Here is a 19,891-nt window from a genome sequence, read left to right as displayed (position 1 = left end):
CTTATTATTAAAAGAAAAACACTTACCGATTAAATGTAACGCCGTCCGGACATTTTCCGTGAAGATTTGTGCAGAAAAATGCAGCATAAAAAGAAGGCATTCCTGTATAGATAAGCGCAAAAGCGGAGCTGTATTACTATCGTAAGAAGCCGGCGTTTTTAGCTCATCCAAAGTCACGTGATGTCATGTCTATCCATATAAGTCATTGGGGTCTCCCCTGTCTCGTCGGCGGAGCAGATGAAAGAAAAGAAGCGTAGGGGAGTGTGAAGGCGTGGCCTCAGGGTGACGTCACGTAGCGCCGCCCTCCCCACTTTAAATTTACAATTTTCTGTGGGTCCTGACAGAGAGTGTCCGTGCGCGCGCGCTCGAGCTATTGAACAGTTGGCGGAGGAGAGAGAGAGACACACCTCGGCCCCGGAGAAGTCATCTGGAGGCGCTCCGATGCGGCCAGAGCCACTTTTGTCGTCCTAAAAATTAACCGAGAAGTTGGAAAAGTCGAGTCGGGTTCTACTTTGAGGTAAGGGGCAGGATAATGTGAGTGTGTGTGCGCGCGCGCCCGTGTGTCTTAGAGCTCGTGTGTTTTTCGTGAGGGGGGGTTGTTTGACAAAAGCAGCACGCTTTTAGCTGCTCGTCCCACCCAGCTGGCAGGAGGGAGGGGGAGGAAGCGGGTTTCGAGGTTTTAAAGCTGTAAAGTAAAGAAGCGAGAAGTGGCAGTAGAGGAGCGAGAGAAAAACAAAAAGCCCCAAACTCTTGGTTCATTGTGTCTCTTTGTTGCAGCGCCGGGACGGTCCGTGAGGAACACGCTGAGGCTGTTGTTCATGAGGCGCAGAGAGCTGTCCGGGGATACCTGATGGTTTAGTGCATTTAATCTTCCTGCTTCCTAGATGCTCCTTGTGTATGGAATCACCAAGTCCTGTTCATCCTCTCATCTGTAGCTCAGAGGTGTTTACAGTCTGTACCTCAGGACTTTGTTTGTGACTAATAGCAGGTATGTTCCTCTCAGTGCTGACTCAGCTGCAGTCTTAGTTCCAACCAGTACATTTGTGATTTTTTTTTCCTAGCAGTGCCATCCCGTTTAAAAAAAAAAAGAAAGAAAAAAAAATCAATTTTTCTTGGCCAGTGGAATAAAGGCAATTTGCATTGATCATGAATGGGAAAAGCACCCAGAACTCCATTTGTCATCTGGTTGTCTGAACTTTTGCTTCTGCTTCACTTTGCTGAAGATGCAAAAACAGTTTCAACAGGCTGTTGGTTCGTGTTTTCAAGCACCTGGAATCCTAAAGTCAACCAGCTTGATTTCGGCACACGTTCTCATTTCACCTGCAAACTTGATCTTTGGGGTAAATAAAGGTTTATTTCTGGGTATTTAGTCAAAATGAACTGATAAATATCAATCCAATCCAGAAATTTCTTTTTTTTTTTCTTGTTTTTTAACCCATATACAGGTTTACGGTATCAATTGAAAGTTCTTTTAATGCTCTTTTTACCATTTATTTAAACATAAACCTTTTCAAAATTGTTGTTAGCATGCCTAATCCTTATCAGGTCCTTATCTTCTCACAAACAAAAACTGGCTGCTTATTGAACAAACAGTATGTGATTTCGTTATGAGTCAGGCACAGCGCAGCGATGTGTCAAAGCACCGATGACAAACTAACAATGTGTTGTCACCAGGCAGTCTGAACTGTCATGTGTGTCTTTTCTTTAAAGCTGGAACTGTTGCGCAAGTCCTAAGGTTATGAAATTTTCTTCTCGTGGCACTGTTTTCTTTCTGTCAAACTTTAACGTTAAGCAAACAGTGAGGAAAGAAAACAAAAAAAAGGTCCACCCAGATCCAGAGTCTGTGTATTTGGTGGGTGGAGGCTGGAAAAATGGCGAAACCCCTGCACAGCAAAGCAACCCTCAAGGTGAAGCGGTTGGATTTTGAGTCATCAGATTAAAAAGTGGCAAAAGCAGGTGGTATTTAATGTGTTGGTGCAAAGCTTTCAAGATCTGTGTCTGTGGAAAGAGGGGGGGTGATCTTCCCACATGTGTTAGTCATTTAGAGAGGAGTTTGCTAAACGATTTACATCTGTTTTCTGATCTTTGAACCCCCCACCCCTCCTTCCCTCTCCTTTCTCCCAAGTCTCTCTTCGCTGTCCTGTGATTCCCGTAAGGCCTGATGCTGTCACCGTGGGGTGGGACGTTTTTCACTAAACTTCTGTCCGCTTCCAAATTATCGCAAGGAATTCGGATACGTGTGCAAAAATATAACAGTTTCCATTCTGTCATGACAAGTGTTCTTTAGTGGTTCCCGCAGTTTCTTGGACGGGGGTTTATGTTGAGAAGTTGGAACTGACCTCAAGAAAATGAAGATATCTAGGTCAGGAATAGTGTGTTCAGAATTTCTGCCTATTGTTGTTTCCAGCAGCTTCATCAGTGGGCACAAAATCTCCATTGCTCAGCAGACTGCACTGATCCTGAAGACCCCCTTCCTCCACTGAGACCCAGTGTTGCTGTGTAAATCTTTGAGGGTCACGCAATGTTGCTATTGTTGTTCTTGGTGACATTTTGCATCCCGGCGGCAAAAAATTACTCAAATTATAGGTTTTGGTTTTGCAAAAAACATCCTGAGTCTGTCCAGCTTGAGTCTGCAGAGACACTTTGAAGTGAGCAGATCTTTGTTCCCATTTTTTTTTCTCTCTCTCTGTTAGAAATCGTAACCACAAGGCTAAGAGATGTTTCAAATTTTAGCATGTTAATGCAAGACTTGCGTTGACACCAAACTCTGACCGTTTTTTTTCCCACCTTTTGTTACCTAAAGAACCCGGTGTTTTCTAAATCCCGTTCTTACAGCAAGCGCGGTGGTGTTTCAGGCCGTCGTGCTGAATAATTAAGTTTTACGTAACACCATTCATCTTAGTTCCTGTTTCTCAAACACGATAAGCAATCGTAGCTCAGTTGAAACTTTCTTCCCCTTTGGTCGACTCATATCACTCCTTTTTAAGAGTTCGTGTGCCAATTACAACAAACACGTTTTGATTAAATTTGTACATTTGTTTGATATCTAAAGTGTTTTTGAGGACGGGCTTGCCATTTATTGATCTGTCTCGCTCTGTTTTTCCAGACGCGGTGGACTTTTTTTGTTCCCCTTGCTTTGTATGTTGGCTGAATGAAACGTTATGATACATTGCGAACACAAGAATCACTGAATCATCCATCAGGACAAAAGATCTATTTACACTGGAGTGTGGTTTTGCAGCTGTGGTTTTAGATTGTGTTACAGTTCATGAGATGACCATACTAGTAGAGAGCCAATGTGAGATGCTATAGGTGTGTGTGTGTCTGTGTGTGTAGTGAGGGTTAAAACATTTCATATCAAGGCCAGGCATGCAGCATCTTGTTATGTTGGATCTCAGACCTGATGTTGATTAACTTTCCAAGAAAATACCAGGTACACATACCAGCGACTGAAGCACAGACAAGAACGCACACGCACCTTAAGACGGTGAGCTTTCCCAAGAATCCTATTGATTTTCCTGCTCTAACGTCAGAGCTTCAATCTCAATAAAGCTCCATTACTGCACTCGCCACTTTGCATAGTCTTAGAGAATGGTGGAAGGCGCACACATGCCCAATGCGGACTCTTGTTTTCCTTTGTGCAGCTTGTCAGGCTGAGGTAAATGGAGATTGGGGCTAACTGCAGCTTTTATTAGGTTACAGTGTGGGTACGACAGAATCAAGATGAATTATCTTTGTCTAACTCTGAACAGGAACATGCGCCCACAGATAAACCGACCTTGCCGTTTCCTTTAAAAGCTGAAAGCCTGTGAGGTTTTGTGGTTGTGGAAAGTTTCACCAGACAATGAAATCGTGTGTGTTTTCCACTGTTTCAGTTAACCTGTGTACGTATGTTCTATATTTTGTATCTTGTCACCTGCATCCCATTTAGTCAAAGTAAACAAAGCATCTTCATTTTGGCTTTTGTTGTTATTATACAGTATGTCTGACCATATACCCTCAGCTTTTCCTCTTGTGTGTCTGTCTGGCTATTTGATTATTGTCTGATTGCTCAAGGTAACAGTTGTTGTTGGGATTTTCTCTCTGCTGGCATGTAAACAAAGGAGAACCTCCCTAACACTCCCTGGTGTGCCTTCCAGCCAATGAGATTTGAGGTCCCAGCTGGGCTCAGCCAGTAGATAACGAGGAGGGGCGGGACTCTGCTCCATGAGGAGAAAAACAGCAGTTAAACACAAAGCTTTGAATCTGGAACTGGAGCAGACGGCACAGCCATAACAAAGAGTCTTCCTCCTTCTTTGACTAGATGGCAGTTCACACCGCCAAGCCTGCCGCTGCCCCAATTAGTTTTTACAACGCTGAAAGGGCAGATATTAGTCCTGCCTTTTAAAAGGGCAATGGAGAGAGTGCAGAGCATGGCACATGTTAACTTGAAAGTTCATGTGTCCTGTGAATAATGTCTCCTCTGGGTGTGTATCATGAACGTATGGGTTCTGTGCAGTTGTCACGCTCTTCAATCTCGATTCCACTTCTTCTCATCAGGCCTAAATATATACATACATCCAGGAGCATGTGCCAGGGCCAGCTGTGAAAGAGTACAGACCACCTTTTGTGTTTAACTAACAGGTGGGACCCCCAAACTGACGCTTCGCAGCTTATTCAGAACGTGCATTCGAGTTTTAAAAGCTCTGGCGTGTGAGCATTTGAATACGGTTCGTGTAGGCCCGTGTAGTTGTCTGTGCTTGCTGTTATGTGGCCAAAGTAATAATCACTGTGCCGGTTCATCACATTCCTACTGCGTGACTCAAAGTGGTATCTGTGCCTTTTCAAACCACCCCATTCAGTCCGTAATCTGCCTGACCCTGGGGCTCGTACCGTCTTGGCTCGAGCCACAGCATGACATGACTTCACTCCGCTGCTGAACACAAACTGTCAAACCATTTGTTTCAGTTCAAAGGAGGAGATTATTGCTAAACTTGATTAAATTGTACTTATCAGAGAAACGGCCGAACAAAAGGAGTCGTTCTCTCATTTCAGTAAAAGCTGTCTCACGTAATCTCATCAAGATGTAACAACTGAAAGATACGGATGCTCGCTCGTGCTGCAGGGAACTCTCGAAAGCTAAGTGTGGTTGTGATCAAGCTCTCATTGAAATTGGACAAAACCAAAAGGAGTGAAATGTCACAAAACAAGACCCCTTTCAATAAGCTATATAAAACTTCCATTTATCTCTTGCTTGTGCTCACATGGTAATTCAAGTCGTGTATCATTTCAGGTGTTTCTTAGAATTATACTTGAGCTAATCTCTGTCATGAAAGCTGTTATGATTGTAATGCACGTCAAAATCTCGTGAATTATCAGTCCAAATGAAGACTTAGTCTGGAGTAGCATTAAAACAGAAAAGGCAAACTTTTTACAGATGAGATCAAAACAAAATGAGACTGAAAGCAGACAACACATAATATGTTGTGGACTAAACGGTGAATTAATAAACCAGATAAGTATGCAGCATGTAAGCTTTGGCAAATTAGGAGGGAACAGAAAGACAGCTGTAGCTAAAAGTTTAAAAAAAAAAAGTGGTCTAACCTTTTTAAAAAACGAGAACAAAAATAAATTTACATCTATTAATTCCTCTCATTGTTCCTAAAGTTTCTGTAAAGTTCATCATAGGTGTGAATGTAAAGTATGTTATAAACTCCCAGACAAGTGGCAGGAAATCTGGCTTCATCAAGCTTTATATTAATGGGATTATTATTTATCAAATTTTACTTTGAAAGAGTTGAAAGACTGCATATTGCTTACCACCTTTTTGTTTCAGACTAAGATCATCTGCTGTTGAGTAATGTCAGATTTGTAGCCATTTTGGTCAAACCTTGAGAATGTTATGCTCGATCTCATGTTATAGTGTGAGATGTCAAGCTCAGAGTATGTGTTCTGAATGACTCACCGCTCTTATTACACTAACTTTAAACTCATTATCTGTATAACTGACTGCGGTATATCCATTTTTGTGTTTGGCAATGTTGATTTAGTTGCGGCAACTACCTTGATTTGGATTAATTAATTACTTGTAGATGTACATCCAATGATTACTTTCTAAAGGTTTCATTAAAATCTGTTCAGTGGTTGATGGGATATTTTGGGAACAGTCAGATATGCCTTTTGATGGCAGGTGTTAACAGCAACTGAACATGGGTGACATGGTAGTGCAGTTGTTAGCATTGTTGCTTTACAGCCAAAAAGTCTCCTGGGTTTGATACCCTGTTGGGGCCTTTCTGTGTCGAGTATACCTTCTCCCTGTGCATGCATGGGTTTTCTCTAGGTACTCTGGTTTCCTCCCTCAGCCCACCAGCGTAGATCTTAGATCAACTGGAGATTTTAAAATGGCCTGAGTGAGTGTGTGCATGGCTGTTGGTCTCTGTGGCCCTGTGATGGACTGGCGACCCTGCCTCTCGCCTCTTGACTGCAGGGCACCAGCTCCCTGCGATCATGAACCAGACCAAGCAGGTATTGGGGCGGGGGAATGTAATAAGATGGATGGATGGATTAAACTGACAAGGCAATTTCAGCTCAGGTCCTGTTGGCAAATGTGGAATTATTTTCCTACTGGATGTGAAATTGGAAACAATGGTTTACGACAAGAATTGCCATACACCCTTGTGAGTCACGGTGCATCGTCACACCCATTAGCTGAACTCTCTCAACCAGCAGGGATAAATGTGGCTGGGTGTCATAACAATCTATATAGCTGCCTTGTGTTCTCCTAATGACTTCGGTAACTTCAGCATCTGCAGACAGACACATACTGCAGATCTCGAGTCTGAACCTCATGCTGTCACAGGATGCAATTAATTCTCCCCCTTGTGTGGGTGGAGCTGCGTCGTTGCTCATCTGTGCTTTATGAACCCTAAAACCCTGACTGTAAATTCCCGTACCCCTTCATCTCCCCGGTGACGTCATTGCATTGTGGGAGCAGGGCGGGAGCTTTCAGAGGTCAGTGTGTGATGAGGCCCACAGAATTCCCCTGCTCCTCCTCTCCATTGCTGCATACCCCTGCTGCAAGGCAGGAAATGCAAAACAGATCCCAACCACCAAACTCCCTAGAATGTTTTTGGGGAGAAATCTTTTCCCCCCCTCACTGTCCTTTTGTTGTTGTTTCCACTTACATTTCAACACTCTTAAGCCAAATGTTATGTGTACTGATTGTATATGAAGTCTGATTAGAATAAAAATAAAAGCTAAAACTCCATTTTATTTGCATCTCACCTCTGTCAGCAAGTTAATAAATATCAAACTGAGAGATTTTTAAAGGACTAAGCCTAAGTTGGTGCTGCTGGCTCAGACTTTTCGTTTGACAAGTTCAGCCCAGTCTGTTTTTGTATTTATTTGTACCATACACAACTGAAAGGTTAGGCAAAATGCACACTTGACAAGAATATCAGTGTGAGTGAATGACTGCACTTGATTTGAGTTTTCACAGCATGTATGTTCACACAAAGAATATCTGGAAATCGGCCGTCAAATCTCCTGTTTCTTTTACTTTTTTCACGTCTGTCCCCATCTCCTGCACACCAACCCTTGCTCTACCCTCCTCTGTTTGTGCTGAACTATCAATTAAAAGCCCATTTATTCCTATGTTTTAATTAGGGCCTTCCCTATTTATGGCTCAGTAGCCGCTTCATTAACAGAAAGGCTCAGAGACTCCTAGCCGGATCTGTCCAGTTTGTAACACACAGCAGGGGAGGAGAGTATGTGTGTGTGACACAGTGAGAGAAAGAATAAGGGGTGGGGGGTTGCTTTAGGGGTATTGATGACGCAGTTTCCCCCTGAGGGGTGGACCTCCCATCTGTGAGGGGAGTAGACGGGATCTGGCCAAGAAGACTGAGAAGAGAGAAAATCTGAGACCAAATAAGCCAATGAAGGCAACATTAGGGGCAGAAGGAAACATGGTAACATATTTCTCTTTCACCCATGAACCCAATAATTCTGACTCAAATTCATTTTTACTAATTTGTGTAGTTATGGTTTCTGTTTCACATAGCTGTAGTACTGTTCAAGTCTTTTCCATGTTAGATGTGTCCTTATTGAGCTTATGAGTCCTTATTTGGAAAACGTGGGCAATGTTAATAAGCCACCACAGATGATGGCGTGGGCGTGGCATGCCATGTGTCCACAACCAGTGACAGTTGACTGCCCGGCCCCACCCTGAGCAGATCTATGGATGGTCTGCTCTGCTGGTGCCCATATCCTAGAGGACAAGTGTGGGCTCAGATGATGAGGGAGGCCACCAGCTGCTGTGTTTACCTTCACTTTCTCCGTCCTCGGAGTCTGCAGCAGGATGAGATCCACTTGTGACTCCGAAAGGGCCGATCCACGCCATTATTCAGTATTTGGATGTTTTGGGTTTTTTTGTCCCCAGCCTGTCCAGCTTGGCAAAGATCCCAACATAAATGTATTACCCAGTTTATTGCTTCCTTATACTTGTTCCTAACGATCCACATTTATAAGCTGCTTTTCTTTCAGAGTCTCTGCTCAGTGTTGTTTATCTGGCCAGTCTTGGCTCCCCCTCTCCATCCCCTTTCATTAGCCTTTCTTTCCATCTGCACTAATCTGCTCGAGTAGAAAAAGTGCCTCTCGTTCGTGTATATTTGCTCATAAATGGGCGTGTACATTCAGATAGTGAAGGGAGCTGCCAGCTTTACCATCCTCAACAGGCTACGCCTTAATCGTAAATCTTGATTTATAGTTTTGTAACTAATCTCTGCCAGGTCCTGTTCAGCTTTGTACTCTGTTCAGCTCCTTTTTTTTGTGCATTTCAATGTAAACACTGTGGTGATGCAGACTGCAGCAGCTGTGATTTGTCCACTATGTACGCTGTATTTACATACCTCATTGCTTTCCTCAAATAGTTAAAACATAACATGCTGCGTCTGGGTTGATTATGACTTGAACATAATAACCAGTATTTTACCTGTGGTGATATGTCCCTTTTCTTGTCTTTTATAGCTGTGCCATTATTTGTATTGACTTAGTAAATTCACGGGTTAGATCCTACCTCCTCTGAAGATGTCTCTCTTGCTGACATTGCAGGAATTTATGTAAAATAATTGGCTATGACATTCAGGATCTCCAGTGTTGGCTTTCTGTTTTTTTCCTAGAAATATGGGAACTTCTGGTTTTAGCTGAAATTGGTTTTGTTTTGTTTTGTTAAAAATGTTCCGTTTTGTATGCAGGAACTTTTTCATAAATAAAGAAGTTTTAAGGTCCCCTTTTTTTAAAGTGAAAACTGAGGCTTTTTAGAGTTCCTGGTATTTGCAGTGGTGGACATTTTTGTTTGCTTTCATTTTCTCCTCATCTTTATTTTTATGATTCTGTTTGTCATCTTAAAGTCCACCTACAATAATAACTTAACAAAAAATTAAACTGTATTATTAAAACTTGGCCATTTTTGCCTGGTTTAGAGAGAGGGACGGACAATTGTGACAGTAAAGCATGGAATCAAAGAAATTTAACTATTTTTGTTTTAAAAAGGTCATTTTGTGGCATCCTACTTACAGTCACATTGGTGGTGCAGGCATGATTAAATAGGAGCAAAGTTATTTATTTTATTTATTTACCTACCAACAAAGCTTGCTAATTTACATCTCTTCTCACTCTCCCCTCAAATGAATTTCTAGCAACTCTTGTTTGAAATTAAACCTTTTGTTGGTTTCAAATAAAAGAGCCTTTTTAAAGTTTTATGGACTTCTCAACCAACAGCACCAGAACTTAACTATTCTAAGATTTGTTTCAAGGAGCTAAAACACTATCTCAACTATAGTTTTATTGCATTTTGCCACTAAATTAGAGAAACTGGGCCCCCAGATCACACCAACAACTTTCAAGCTGAAGTTGAAGGAGCAGAGCTTGTTTGTGCAACTTCAAAGTTAAACCATTTTATGATCTGTTGTGGAGATTAGACTTGACATAACTCAGACAAAAGGGTAAAAATGAAACACTGGAAATACTTGGTCAGTCAGAGGTGTTCATGCTGTAGTTTAAAAGTCCAGGTGATCACAAATCGAAGTGCATCTCTCCTATAGGGCTTCTTCTGTGGTGAAAAACAGCTTCCCAGAGCTGTTTATGCAGCTTGGTTAGACCTTGGTTCCTGCTGCTGAAACTGAGGAAGCTGAGATGAGAACCATGAAACACAAACAGTTCCTGGAAAAGGTTCCTGTTTATGAAAGGTTGGGTAACCTGAGAGATTTTATGTATAATAATCACTAAAAGTTACACCTTTCACACTATGAGTAGTTCTTTAATCTTCTGTTATGGACACTTTTTTCAGTTTTATCAGTTGAATCTGTCGAAAGTCGAAAGGCCTAAAGGTGCAGAACTCTGTGGCGTAGAGGAAGGGTGAAGTGGTGAGTTATGTGGTATTAGACACTTTCCTGAAGCACACTTTAATATACTTCAGTGTTACCCTAAACAAACTTACAAATGTATTTTCTCAAGAAACTACAGTTCATAACATTTTTGCAATGTCTAGTTTGATGTTATTCTGTTGTCTTACGTTTGATATTATTATTAATTTGTCCTCAACAAGCATAAGAACTAGTGTAATGTGTTTTATCTGGGGCAGGCTGTAACATTACCTGGCATGTTGGAACCTCAGATTATTACCAATAACCCTTGATTTTGTGAATTAAAGCCTAAGAGGGTGGATGTAACCATTCACCATTTAAGCCCTGCTTCAGTACTGTGTCACTAAATGAGTGCTTTAAGAGCAGCAATTCTGAAAGAAATGAGAAATTAGTTTGCATTTATAATGCAAGTTCTTGTTTGTGTTGGCTCATACAGCAGAGCCACAATGATGCAATCGCTTGGCACAATGCAGGCACTCTGCCGGCCTGAGATCGTTCTTTCTACCAGCTCTAATGCAACCTGCCACCATCGCAAACACTTTCACACACAACCACAAGTGCAAACACATGGTTATCGATTTGCCTTTTCTTTTTAAACCAAATCCGTTTCTGTTTTATACAGCGAGGATGAGACGCAGGGGGGTGTGGGAACCAAGAGGCTCAAGTCGCAAGGAACTTTTTTCAACTTTTTACCAGTACATCCCAACTTTCTCTTGTTTGACCTGCTTTTAAAAAGTTGGCATTTTACAAATGAGCCCAGCTGAACATGGGTCAAGACGGGTGAAGGAAGGAGCTGAAATACACCAAGGGAAGTTGTGTTCAGCTCAGCCCCTGGTTCTGGTTCCTTAGACTCTGCTCTGACCCAGTTTTTTCCTTTTTTTTCTCTTGTCTTTAAGTACAATTGTCTCATTTTATCCCTCAGTGCTTTGGCATTTTGAATCATCTTAATGCTGCACCCTCTCTCGTGTACATCTTGGAGAATGGCATTTGGAGGCTCATTATTTGTGTGTGTGTGTGTGTGTGTGTGTGTGTTTGCTTGTTGTCTCTGTAATGAGGGTGTGTCTCCCAAAACCAATAAACAGTTTAATAGGATTTCTACTAAAGTAAAGAGTCTCAAAAGTTGTATCCCATTATCCTCATGCTGAGTGACTTGAAGTGATGCAAATGTTTTTGGCGACTGAGTTGTGATGAGAATGGATTCTCAGATGTTGGCAACTATTTGTTTTCTGTAGCCTTACAGCTCGAAGCCTCACAGAATAAAAGGTAGCTGAAGTTAGAAATGCTGCGAGGCACTAAATGCTTCTCTTTCTTTACGTGGTACCTTGGCCGCCTGAGGCTTTTGGCATCTAACTTTTAAGGAAAACCAAAAGAGGACATTCAGTAAAACATGTAAAAGTGCCAATTATGAGACTGGCTTTAAGCTTTCCTCCAATTTGAGGGTGCAGGTCTCTTTTGAACTCCCCATGTTACTTCCCCTCTCCCCGAGGCACGGAGGAAGTAGGAGCAGATGTGTTGAACCAACGGACACCGTGACAACACTGCCTGTCTTTAAGTTCCCGTTGCATAAAAAAAGGAGAGAAAAAAAAAACCCGTTGAGGGATGGAGACGCCACCCGCGGGTTCACGTGCAGCTCCTCATATTCTGTTCTGCACATTAACCCAATCTCAGCATTTACTTTAACTGTTCTCACTGCCTCTACATGTGTCGGGACCGTTCAACTCCTTACATTACTGGATTACTCTCAGGGGAGACGAGTTCATGCAAAATACAGAAGAACAGATTTTATCAATTTTTTAAGATGTATATATCCGCTAAAACTGGAGATCAAAGAATACAACTTATTGAATTTACCATAAATACATTGAAAAATTAGCATCAGATTTTATTTTATAAATGTATTTTTCTGGAGATTTGAAAAGATTACCCAAGTCAAAGGCAAAAAAACAATTAAAGGAAAATATTTATAATTTCAATCAGCGTACGCTATAAGAATATTTATTATATTTGGCACTTTTCTGCCTCTTTATTCTTTAACTTGGACTCTTGTTATGTAACTAACATGGTTTAGTTTCTGTAAAACATCAACCTCTAGTGGCGACTTTAAGTCATTACACCAGTCTGCTGAATGGAGGTGTTTCGAATTGTCTCACACCCACACACACACTCACACACACTTGCTCCAGCACGTGCAGTGCATTTTTGGGTACAAAAGGCTGCGATTGGTTGCTCGCTCTTTGCTTTCATACGTTCTTATCAGTCTATAAACAGTTCAGACGCCAGAAAACGTCTTGAAGTCACAGGTCTGGGCGGTGAGGTTGTTGGTGAAATGACAAAAATATCAGCAAATACTGAAGTAAATTGATCCAGCTTTTAAAAAAGTGTGCTGCTAAATCACTGCAATTTTCTAATGTTCTCCTTTGCAAACATAGTTTTATGTTTTCCAAAGCAGTGGCCATGGGAACAATCTGTTTCCTTTTTGACAGGGGGGATGGTAATGAAGCGCTGGAGATCTGTATTGAACGTGAGAGGGGGCAGAGCAGATGAGTGAGGGAGCGGTGAGAGAGCGGCGCTATAAATGAGACTTTGAACTCCAAGCAGCTCAGTCACAGACAGCTGTGCAGAACAGAGCCGAGGCATCCTGACGGGCATCAGCTTGCTTTAACAGGTTCTCCTGGAAAACAGGTTTGCAGTCAGAAAAAGCTGGGATGGCGACAATGTTCAGATACCCCGTCTTTCCTCATCTGCAGGGTGAGTTCTTCTGAGAAGAGGTTCTGGACGTTTTTTTTAAGTATATAGCAGTAAATGAATTAACCATTCTACTGTCTTTCTGTGCATGTTTTAAGGGACAAAATGTATTTTTTGGCAGGTGATAAATGAATGTAGCTGGACGGCTTGATTTACTTTCCGATGCTCCTGAAATAGGGCATGGGAACAGTCTGTTCAGAATAAGTTCACAGCATGCTGGAACTTCCACACAAGGCTGTTCTGGTGATGGACATGCTCTGTCGTTCAGAAAAGTAATAAAACTTGCAAAAAATAAAATAAAACCCCAGCTGCGGCTCAGTTGTATAATTGTTTTAAATTCATAAATGAAAAGATGGATTTCCCTCTCTGTTTGTGTGGGGGATTCTAGCTCCCATCTTTTAAAATGTGTTATTGTGTATCGTGACATGGCAAAATAAAAAGACCTTATTTTGGACAATTGATATTTGCTGCTGGGTCAAAAGTGGATGAGCTGTGTGTGTGTGTGTGTGTTTTACATAAGAACTTGTGTCAGAGGAAATTAAAGTGTGATACTGTGCTGTCCTGATTCATCTGTCATTTTGCAAATGTGTCTTATGCCATATGACAGGAGGATGAAATGTTCCACTTCACTCAGTCTGGAACAATTATGTAACATCATCACTGAGCCCCCTAATGACTACAGAGTCAATTTAAAAACTTATGCCGGAGGATCAGGCAGATGCTCGTGTTGTGGTTTGATATTTGTGCCATTTAGGAAATGAAACATTTGACTTTAGGCTCATATTTATGTTGCTGCAGAAAAAAAAATGTCAGTGTTTTTGTGATTGTCTAAATGAATTTGTTAATATTGTTTTTTTTTGTTGTTGTTGTTTTTTTAAGAAAGCAGGTTACTGATTGTTTTTGTATAATACATGATATCCCAGCATGCTCAGTTTATATACTTCTATCTGTTTTTGTAACTTTGCTCAAGTTTCGTTAATATTCCAAAGTTAATTAAAACTACTCTATAACAGTTATTCTACCAAAGATGGATGCAATGTGCCATTCTATTCCTGTTTTTAGGTTTGAAAACTCCAGAAAATAAAAATCTGTCTATGCTGGTCCTCACAGTGACGTGTGATTCGTGAAAAGAATTAAATGTCTGTTTGATTTGTTTTCTGCATCCAAACTCAGGATGTTAGAAGGAGTTTCAGGAAAGTTTCTTTTCTCTGTTCATGCAGATCGGTGTGATCCTGGTCTTGGGCTGTCCCCGGGGAGGAGTGTCATGGCAGAACCAGACTACCTGGACGGAGACTGTGATGAGCTCATCAAACCCAAGAAGCTGCTCAATCCGGTCAAGAACTCCCGCAACCACCAGGATCTGCACAGAGAGCTGCTGATGAACCAAAAGAGGTCAGGAGACGAGCCGATCCACTCTCTCTCCTCCTCATGAAGGCTGTTAACGCCACTTTTCTTATCCCTGCCCTAAAGATTAGATAATTATTTTACAACATTATGTCTTGGTTTATTGCACATAAATAAGCCAAATCAAAAAGTCTGACTTCCCAACTATTGTGCGGGTTAATATAAAGCTCCTAAAAAGGTAGTGATTCATTCATTTACTGAGCCATAAAAGTCTTGTACCGTCCAGCAGTTCTTTAACAGCCTTGGTTTGTGGTCATATAAAAATAGTCTTTATTCAAAACATGGCAGAGGAAGAACAAAAGGCTTGTGCAGATCCATCGAGGCTGATTCGGTTTCAACCTTTACCAACAGAGGATGAGTCCTTATCTTGAATCTGTACAAGTCGTACTGATGCTTCTGCAGTTTGTCTCTTCTTTTGGCTTCTTAAACCTGCAGCAGCATCATTACTCAGCCTAAAATATGAAATGTTCACTGGCCCCCGATGCATGTTCAAAAACAAACAAACAAAAAGAACATTGGTGCTCGAGTCTGTGAAAAACCGGTTGTATAAACATCCCATAATGCTTGTCAGAGGTGGTGCGATCGTACAGCAGTATGAGCTTAAACATGCACATGTGATCGTGCTTTCGGCACTAAAGGTTTGTTTGTTTTTGTGTCTCACCTCGCTGTGCCGGCCGCTTTGTGCCCGAGCTATAAATAGGCATGTAAAAACGCGTGATGTTGACAGCTGCTCCATCACAGCAGGACGCTAAGCAGGTCAAAAGAGTGAGAAACAGCCCACACAGATATGAAACTTATTAAAAATGTGTGTCTAAATGCTGCAGAATGTTAGTACTAGCTGTCTAGACAAACCGAAGCGTTGGCCTTGAGACAAATCTAGCGGGCTTTGGAAGGGGATATAATGGTTTTGGTTGGTCTTTTCCTGAGAAGAAGAAACGCTGCCTGCATATTGGATTAGTCATCGTCACGATCGTGAGGAGGGGAGGGGTTTAGTGGGTGGATGGATGCACGGACGGATGGATGAAAGAAGGGAGGGGAAAAAAAACTGTTATGTAATCAAGATTACAAAACAGTCTCTGGCTGAGGGCCCTTTTCTGCTTCTGCTACCTTGGCGACAGTGACCCTTCCCACGCACACAAACACAAAGGCACGAATATGGAAGGAATTTCAAAAATTCAGACACCAAGAGATGGGGGTACTCATGTGTACCACGTTTCCCCCCCCCATTCCATGAAAGAGTGTGCACTTGTTCATGTGGAAGAGTTGCATCCTGGGAGGGTTATGTAAACACTGCCCACCCTGAAAGAAGAAGAGTGGCGTACGCATCTTTATCTCCTGGCTTCCTCTCACCTTGGGCTTTTCTTTTAGTGAAAAACAGCACCGTCACTTTTGATACTTTTTTTTTCCCCTCTCTGCTTCATTATTCCGCTAAGTGCTTTCATAAGACCTCACCAACATTAAAAAAAACAAAAAAAAAACAGACCGTTTAGCTCCAGCAGTGACTCTACATAAAGTAGCGCCTTGTAAATTCACTCCCACTGCATCTTAGAACATTCTGAGCTGCGTTATGTAATCTTCTGGATTTGATCATGCATTTAATTGAGGAGCTCTTGGCAGGTGGGAACATTGTGTTTTCAGTGAAGATGCGGCTCGCGAGGAACAACAAGATGTCAAAGAATCTTGATTGGGGCAGGTTAAATGTCATTAATGAACAACTTTTAACCAACCAATGCCTTCAGTCTTGATTTAATTCTTTGTGACTTTGCTGTTTTTTGCCTTTTGTATCCGACCCCACCTCCTCCCCCCCTCCCTTCTGTTTCAAGCACCCCCGTCTCGTTCTCATCCCCTGGAGTTTCTTGTAATTTGAAGAAGTTTGGGTTATGTAACTTTCCTCCTCTTAGCAAGATGTTCTCATATTTTGCTAAAATGTCTCAACCTTTTTTTTCCGAAAACACAAAAACAAAGGCAGTTGTGTAATATCCAGCTGGTTTCTCCATGACAAATGGCATCTTGTATTTCAGGATGGTTTAAAACTATTTCTTGGCTACGGTCACATGTGCAGATTTAAAACTGTAAAATAATCTCTGATTGGCCCAAAACCAGAAGTTTAAAAAGAAGGATTAGTGTGTAATCCAGAGCATCTAATACAGATATGCATGTCAGACTGGAATGAGGTCACTGTCGTCATCTGTTGTTCGTGAATCTGTGACCTGCTGTTCTGCCAGAGGTGGCTCGTTAAACTTTCCTTCACGGAACATGTTGTGCTTCTCGTTGGCGTGTTTCTGCACAGGGGTCTGGCTCCTCAGAACAAACCCGAGCTCCAGAAGGTTCTAGAGAAGAGGAAGAGGGAGCAAGTAATCAAGGCTCAGAAGGAGGAGCAGGAGGCGCACAAGAAGCGGAGCGACTTGGAGATCGAGCTCATGAAAAGGCAACAGAAACTAGAGCAGGTAAAGCTGCTTTCTGGAGCCGTCAGTTTGATTGTAGCTTTTTTTTTATATAAAGTTGCTTTTATTATTTCCAAGGTGTGACTAATGTAATTGTTTCTTTTTAATTTCCTCCATGGTTCAGCTGGAACTGGAGCAGCAGAAGATCGAAGAGGAGCAGGAGAACACCCCCGAGTTTGTGAAGATGAAGAGCAACCTGCGCAGAACGAAGCAGGAAACCAACGGGGAGAAACACACCACCTAAACTCCAGCGCAGAGGGTGTTCGGGTCCGGCTGACTGCGGTGTCAGGAGTGTGTGTGTACGAGAGAGAGAGAGAGAGAGAGAGAGAGAGAGAGTGTGTGTTGTGTCTGTGCTACACGGTGGCGACCAAGATGAACCTCTTGGCTTTTCCAACTCAGCTGTTCCTTCCTGCAGTGAGGAGAGAGACTTTAGAGACTAAAGACCCCCCACCACCCACCCACACACCGCCCCACTCTGCCTCCCTGCAGCAGGACCGCCAGCACTCCCACCCACCCAGCAGCACACAGCACCCCCCGCAGGAAGCACCAAACACAGACATGTTACACGCTTGTCGGGAGGCGAGCGAGCTTCCAGTGAGCTCCGATGGAGAAATAAAACCCAAGCCCAGGAGTTTTTCTCACCCCGTCGTTCTCCACAGCAAGCTGTTGCTTTTTACTGTTCTCAATGTTGTCATTGTTTTTCTTTCCTTTTTTTTCTCCTCATCTTCAGTATAAAAAAAGAAAAAAAAATCAAAAAGTGGACACTGGATGGACTCTTGAAGATGTGTAATATAAAAGCCAAACAAATGTGCTTTTTGTTATTTATGTTTGTAGCTTTTAGCCCAGGTTTAGGAGGTGACACTTTTAGTCATTCTGTATTTTACTTTGTTTTACAAAATAGTATATGAAGCCAGAACAGGACAAAGGGAGTGTGTGTGTGTGTGCGTGTGTGCGTGGGTGTAGTTGCGTGAAACACGTTTGCTTCATTATTTTTTTAAATTCTGTACATGCCATTTCCCCACCTAATGCAATTTTTAAGCAATAGTAAAATTCCCTGGCATGAGAGTGAATTTTCTTTATATATTCTATTGTTTTGTATGGAAAAGAAATGTGTTGCTTAATAAATAATTTACGTTTTATTTACTGAATCTTTAGCTTTTGTGTCCTTTTTATAGAGATATTATTAAAAGTGTTTACGTAGCATTAGGTGTACCCAAGAAGACTCCTGAAACAGCCTTGAGGATTCTTGTTTTTATTAAATAAAACAACTTTAATACTTTCTGTGACATTAACCTTTTTTAAAAAAGATAGCACTATGAGGAACTCATTACTGCTGTTGCACATTTCATTATTATTTTAAGTCACGCTCTAATATTGGGCTACAAACACATTATGGTTCACTCACAGGGAAGGAAGCAGAATAATGGTGCAACTGTGTTCCTCTAATTAAACAAGAGAATTTAATAAATATGTTAATAGGTAAACGATCATATCAGTGAGGCTTCTCAGTCATCCAAGTTCTGTAACTGTAAGTATCTGAAAGCAGCTGGACTTCTTGGGGGCATTTTACCTTCAAAAGATTTTTGGTTCAACGACTCAAGGGAAGTTTAAAAGTTCATAAACTGGATGATCAGCTCCGCTGTTTCTCATACTTCCTGCTTTCAGCTACCAAATAACCTCCAATTCATGTTTTTTAGGCTGTAGGGAGGAAAATAGCCACATGAAGGACATGTAAATTTCACACAGAAAGATCTGAGCAGCTGAAATTTCAACTAGAGACTGATTTTCTGAGGTGGCAGACTAGCAAGTCCTTTTTCTTTTCTTCATAAAGTGCTAACATAACAACATAACGAGATAAAGTTGTCACCATGGTGAGCTCAGCTTGTTTTGTCCAGATTTTTAATTAAATCGCTCTCCGGCGGGGGCTTGCATTACAGCGGCGTTGGTTTTTGATCTGCAGAGCTGTGAGGTTTGAGGCACACCTTAGCTGCAATTCAAAAAATGACCCTTTAGATTTTAGTGTAGTCATTTACTTTGGGAGCACTGTAGTAGAAACGATACGTCCGAAGACTATCAGAAAAGCTTCAAGTTTTTTATCAGGAAGTCACATTTTATTCTGAGAAATCTTTTCAGGTGATTGTTTGGAGTTTTCTTCAAAGACTGATTCCCATGGATGAATGGGTGGAATTTCAAAACTTAATCAGGAATTGCATTAATCTAGACCAATGTAGAAACTTAGGAACATCTCTTTTATTTTCATCACAACTGTGATGAACCTAAGTGAAAAAAAAAATCGTTACCCGCACATATAAAAGCTCGTTCTAATTCTAGTTTTAAGTTAATATTACTAAGAACTGAGTATCTATCTATCTTTTACTTACTTTTTTTTACTTTCTATCTATCTATCTATCTATCTTTCTTCCAAAAATCTGTTTACTACACAAAAATATATGACAGTATATGAGCTGAACAAGTTTATCTTATCTATCTCATTTTGTTACGACAGCAGCTTGTACCACCCACCATGAACTTTCAAAAATATTCGTAGTGTTATCACGTTTCTCATCCATGAAAGCCCTAAAAAGGTTGTTTTTTTGGAAGATTAACTGAAATTAATACGGTTTTGACACCTTTATCGAGACACGTTTGAGTTCAATGTTTTACAGCCAGTGTCTGATGAATATGTTCTCTGCTCTGTGTTGCAATTCCCCGCTTCTTCTGTCAACACCATAATAGTTTAAGCATTGTATCACCCATACCTGTCTGTTTGACATAGGAGGGGATGCTTTTTTTTTGACAAAGCAAAAGCCTGCCAATGTCTGCACCCCCTGTCTATTTTCCCCAAATATTGTCCTATTGATGTGAAACTTATATTATTAACTCAGGGGAAAAGTGTTG

The 19,891-nt window shown here is 41.4% G+C and overlaps 1 protein-coding gene across 3 annotated transcripts; it reads left to right on the top strand.

The window, feature by feature from the left end:
- Positions 1-338: 338 nt before the first annotated feature.
- Positions 339-18,141, top strand: fam107b (family with sequence similarity 107 member B). Of its 3 annotated transcripts, XM_025003710.2 has the most exons (5): positions 339-517; positions 778-988; positions 14,366-14,537; positions 16,840-16,996; positions 17,118-18,141. In XM_025003710.2, exons 3-5 carry the CDS (start codon positions 14,410-14,412, stop codon positions 17,235-17,237), a joined length of 405 nt encoding a protein of 134 aa, XP_024859478.1. In that variant the 5' UTR covers positions 339-517; positions 778-988; positions 14,366-14,409; the 3' UTR covers positions 17,238-18,141. The 3 variants fall into 3 exon arrangements, with proteins under 3 accessions (XP_024859478.1, XP_017261587.1, XP_017261585.1); XM_017406098.3 differs by lacking the exon at positions 778-988 and having other exon boundaries at positions 340-517; XM_017406096.3 differs by lacking the exons at positions 339-517; positions 778-988 and adding an exon at positions 12,404-13,148.
- Positions 18,142-19,891: the final 1,750 nt, after the last annotated feature.

The sequence above is a fragment of the Kryptolebias marmoratus genome, linkage group LG11 (genome assembly GCF_001649575.2).
Source record: "Kryptolebias marmoratus isolate JLee-2015 linkage group LG11, ASM164957v2, whole genome shotgun sequence".
Classification (NCBI taxonomy): domain Eukaryota; kingdom Metazoa; phylum Chordata; class Actinopteri; order Cyprinodontiformes; family Rivulidae; genus Kryptolebias; species Kryptolebias marmoratus.
Note: the sequence above shows the minus strand (reverse complement) of the source record. Positions and strands in the feature narration are given on the sequence as shown.

Excerpts from the sequence above, each read along its gene's own strand:
- fam107b (XM_017406096.3), top strand. The coding sequence starts at position 13,106 with ATGGCGACAATGTTCAGATACCCCGTCTTTCCTCATCTGCAGG. Across the intron at positions 14,538-16,839 it reads CTGCTGATGAACCAAAAGAG|GGGTCTGGCTCCTCAGAACA; the intron begins GTCAGGAGACGA and ends GTTTCTGCACAG. Across the intron at positions 16,997-17,117 it reads GGCAACAGAAACTAGAGCAG|CTGGAACTGGAGCAGCAGAA; the intron begins GTAAAGCTGCTT and ends TCCATGGTTCAG.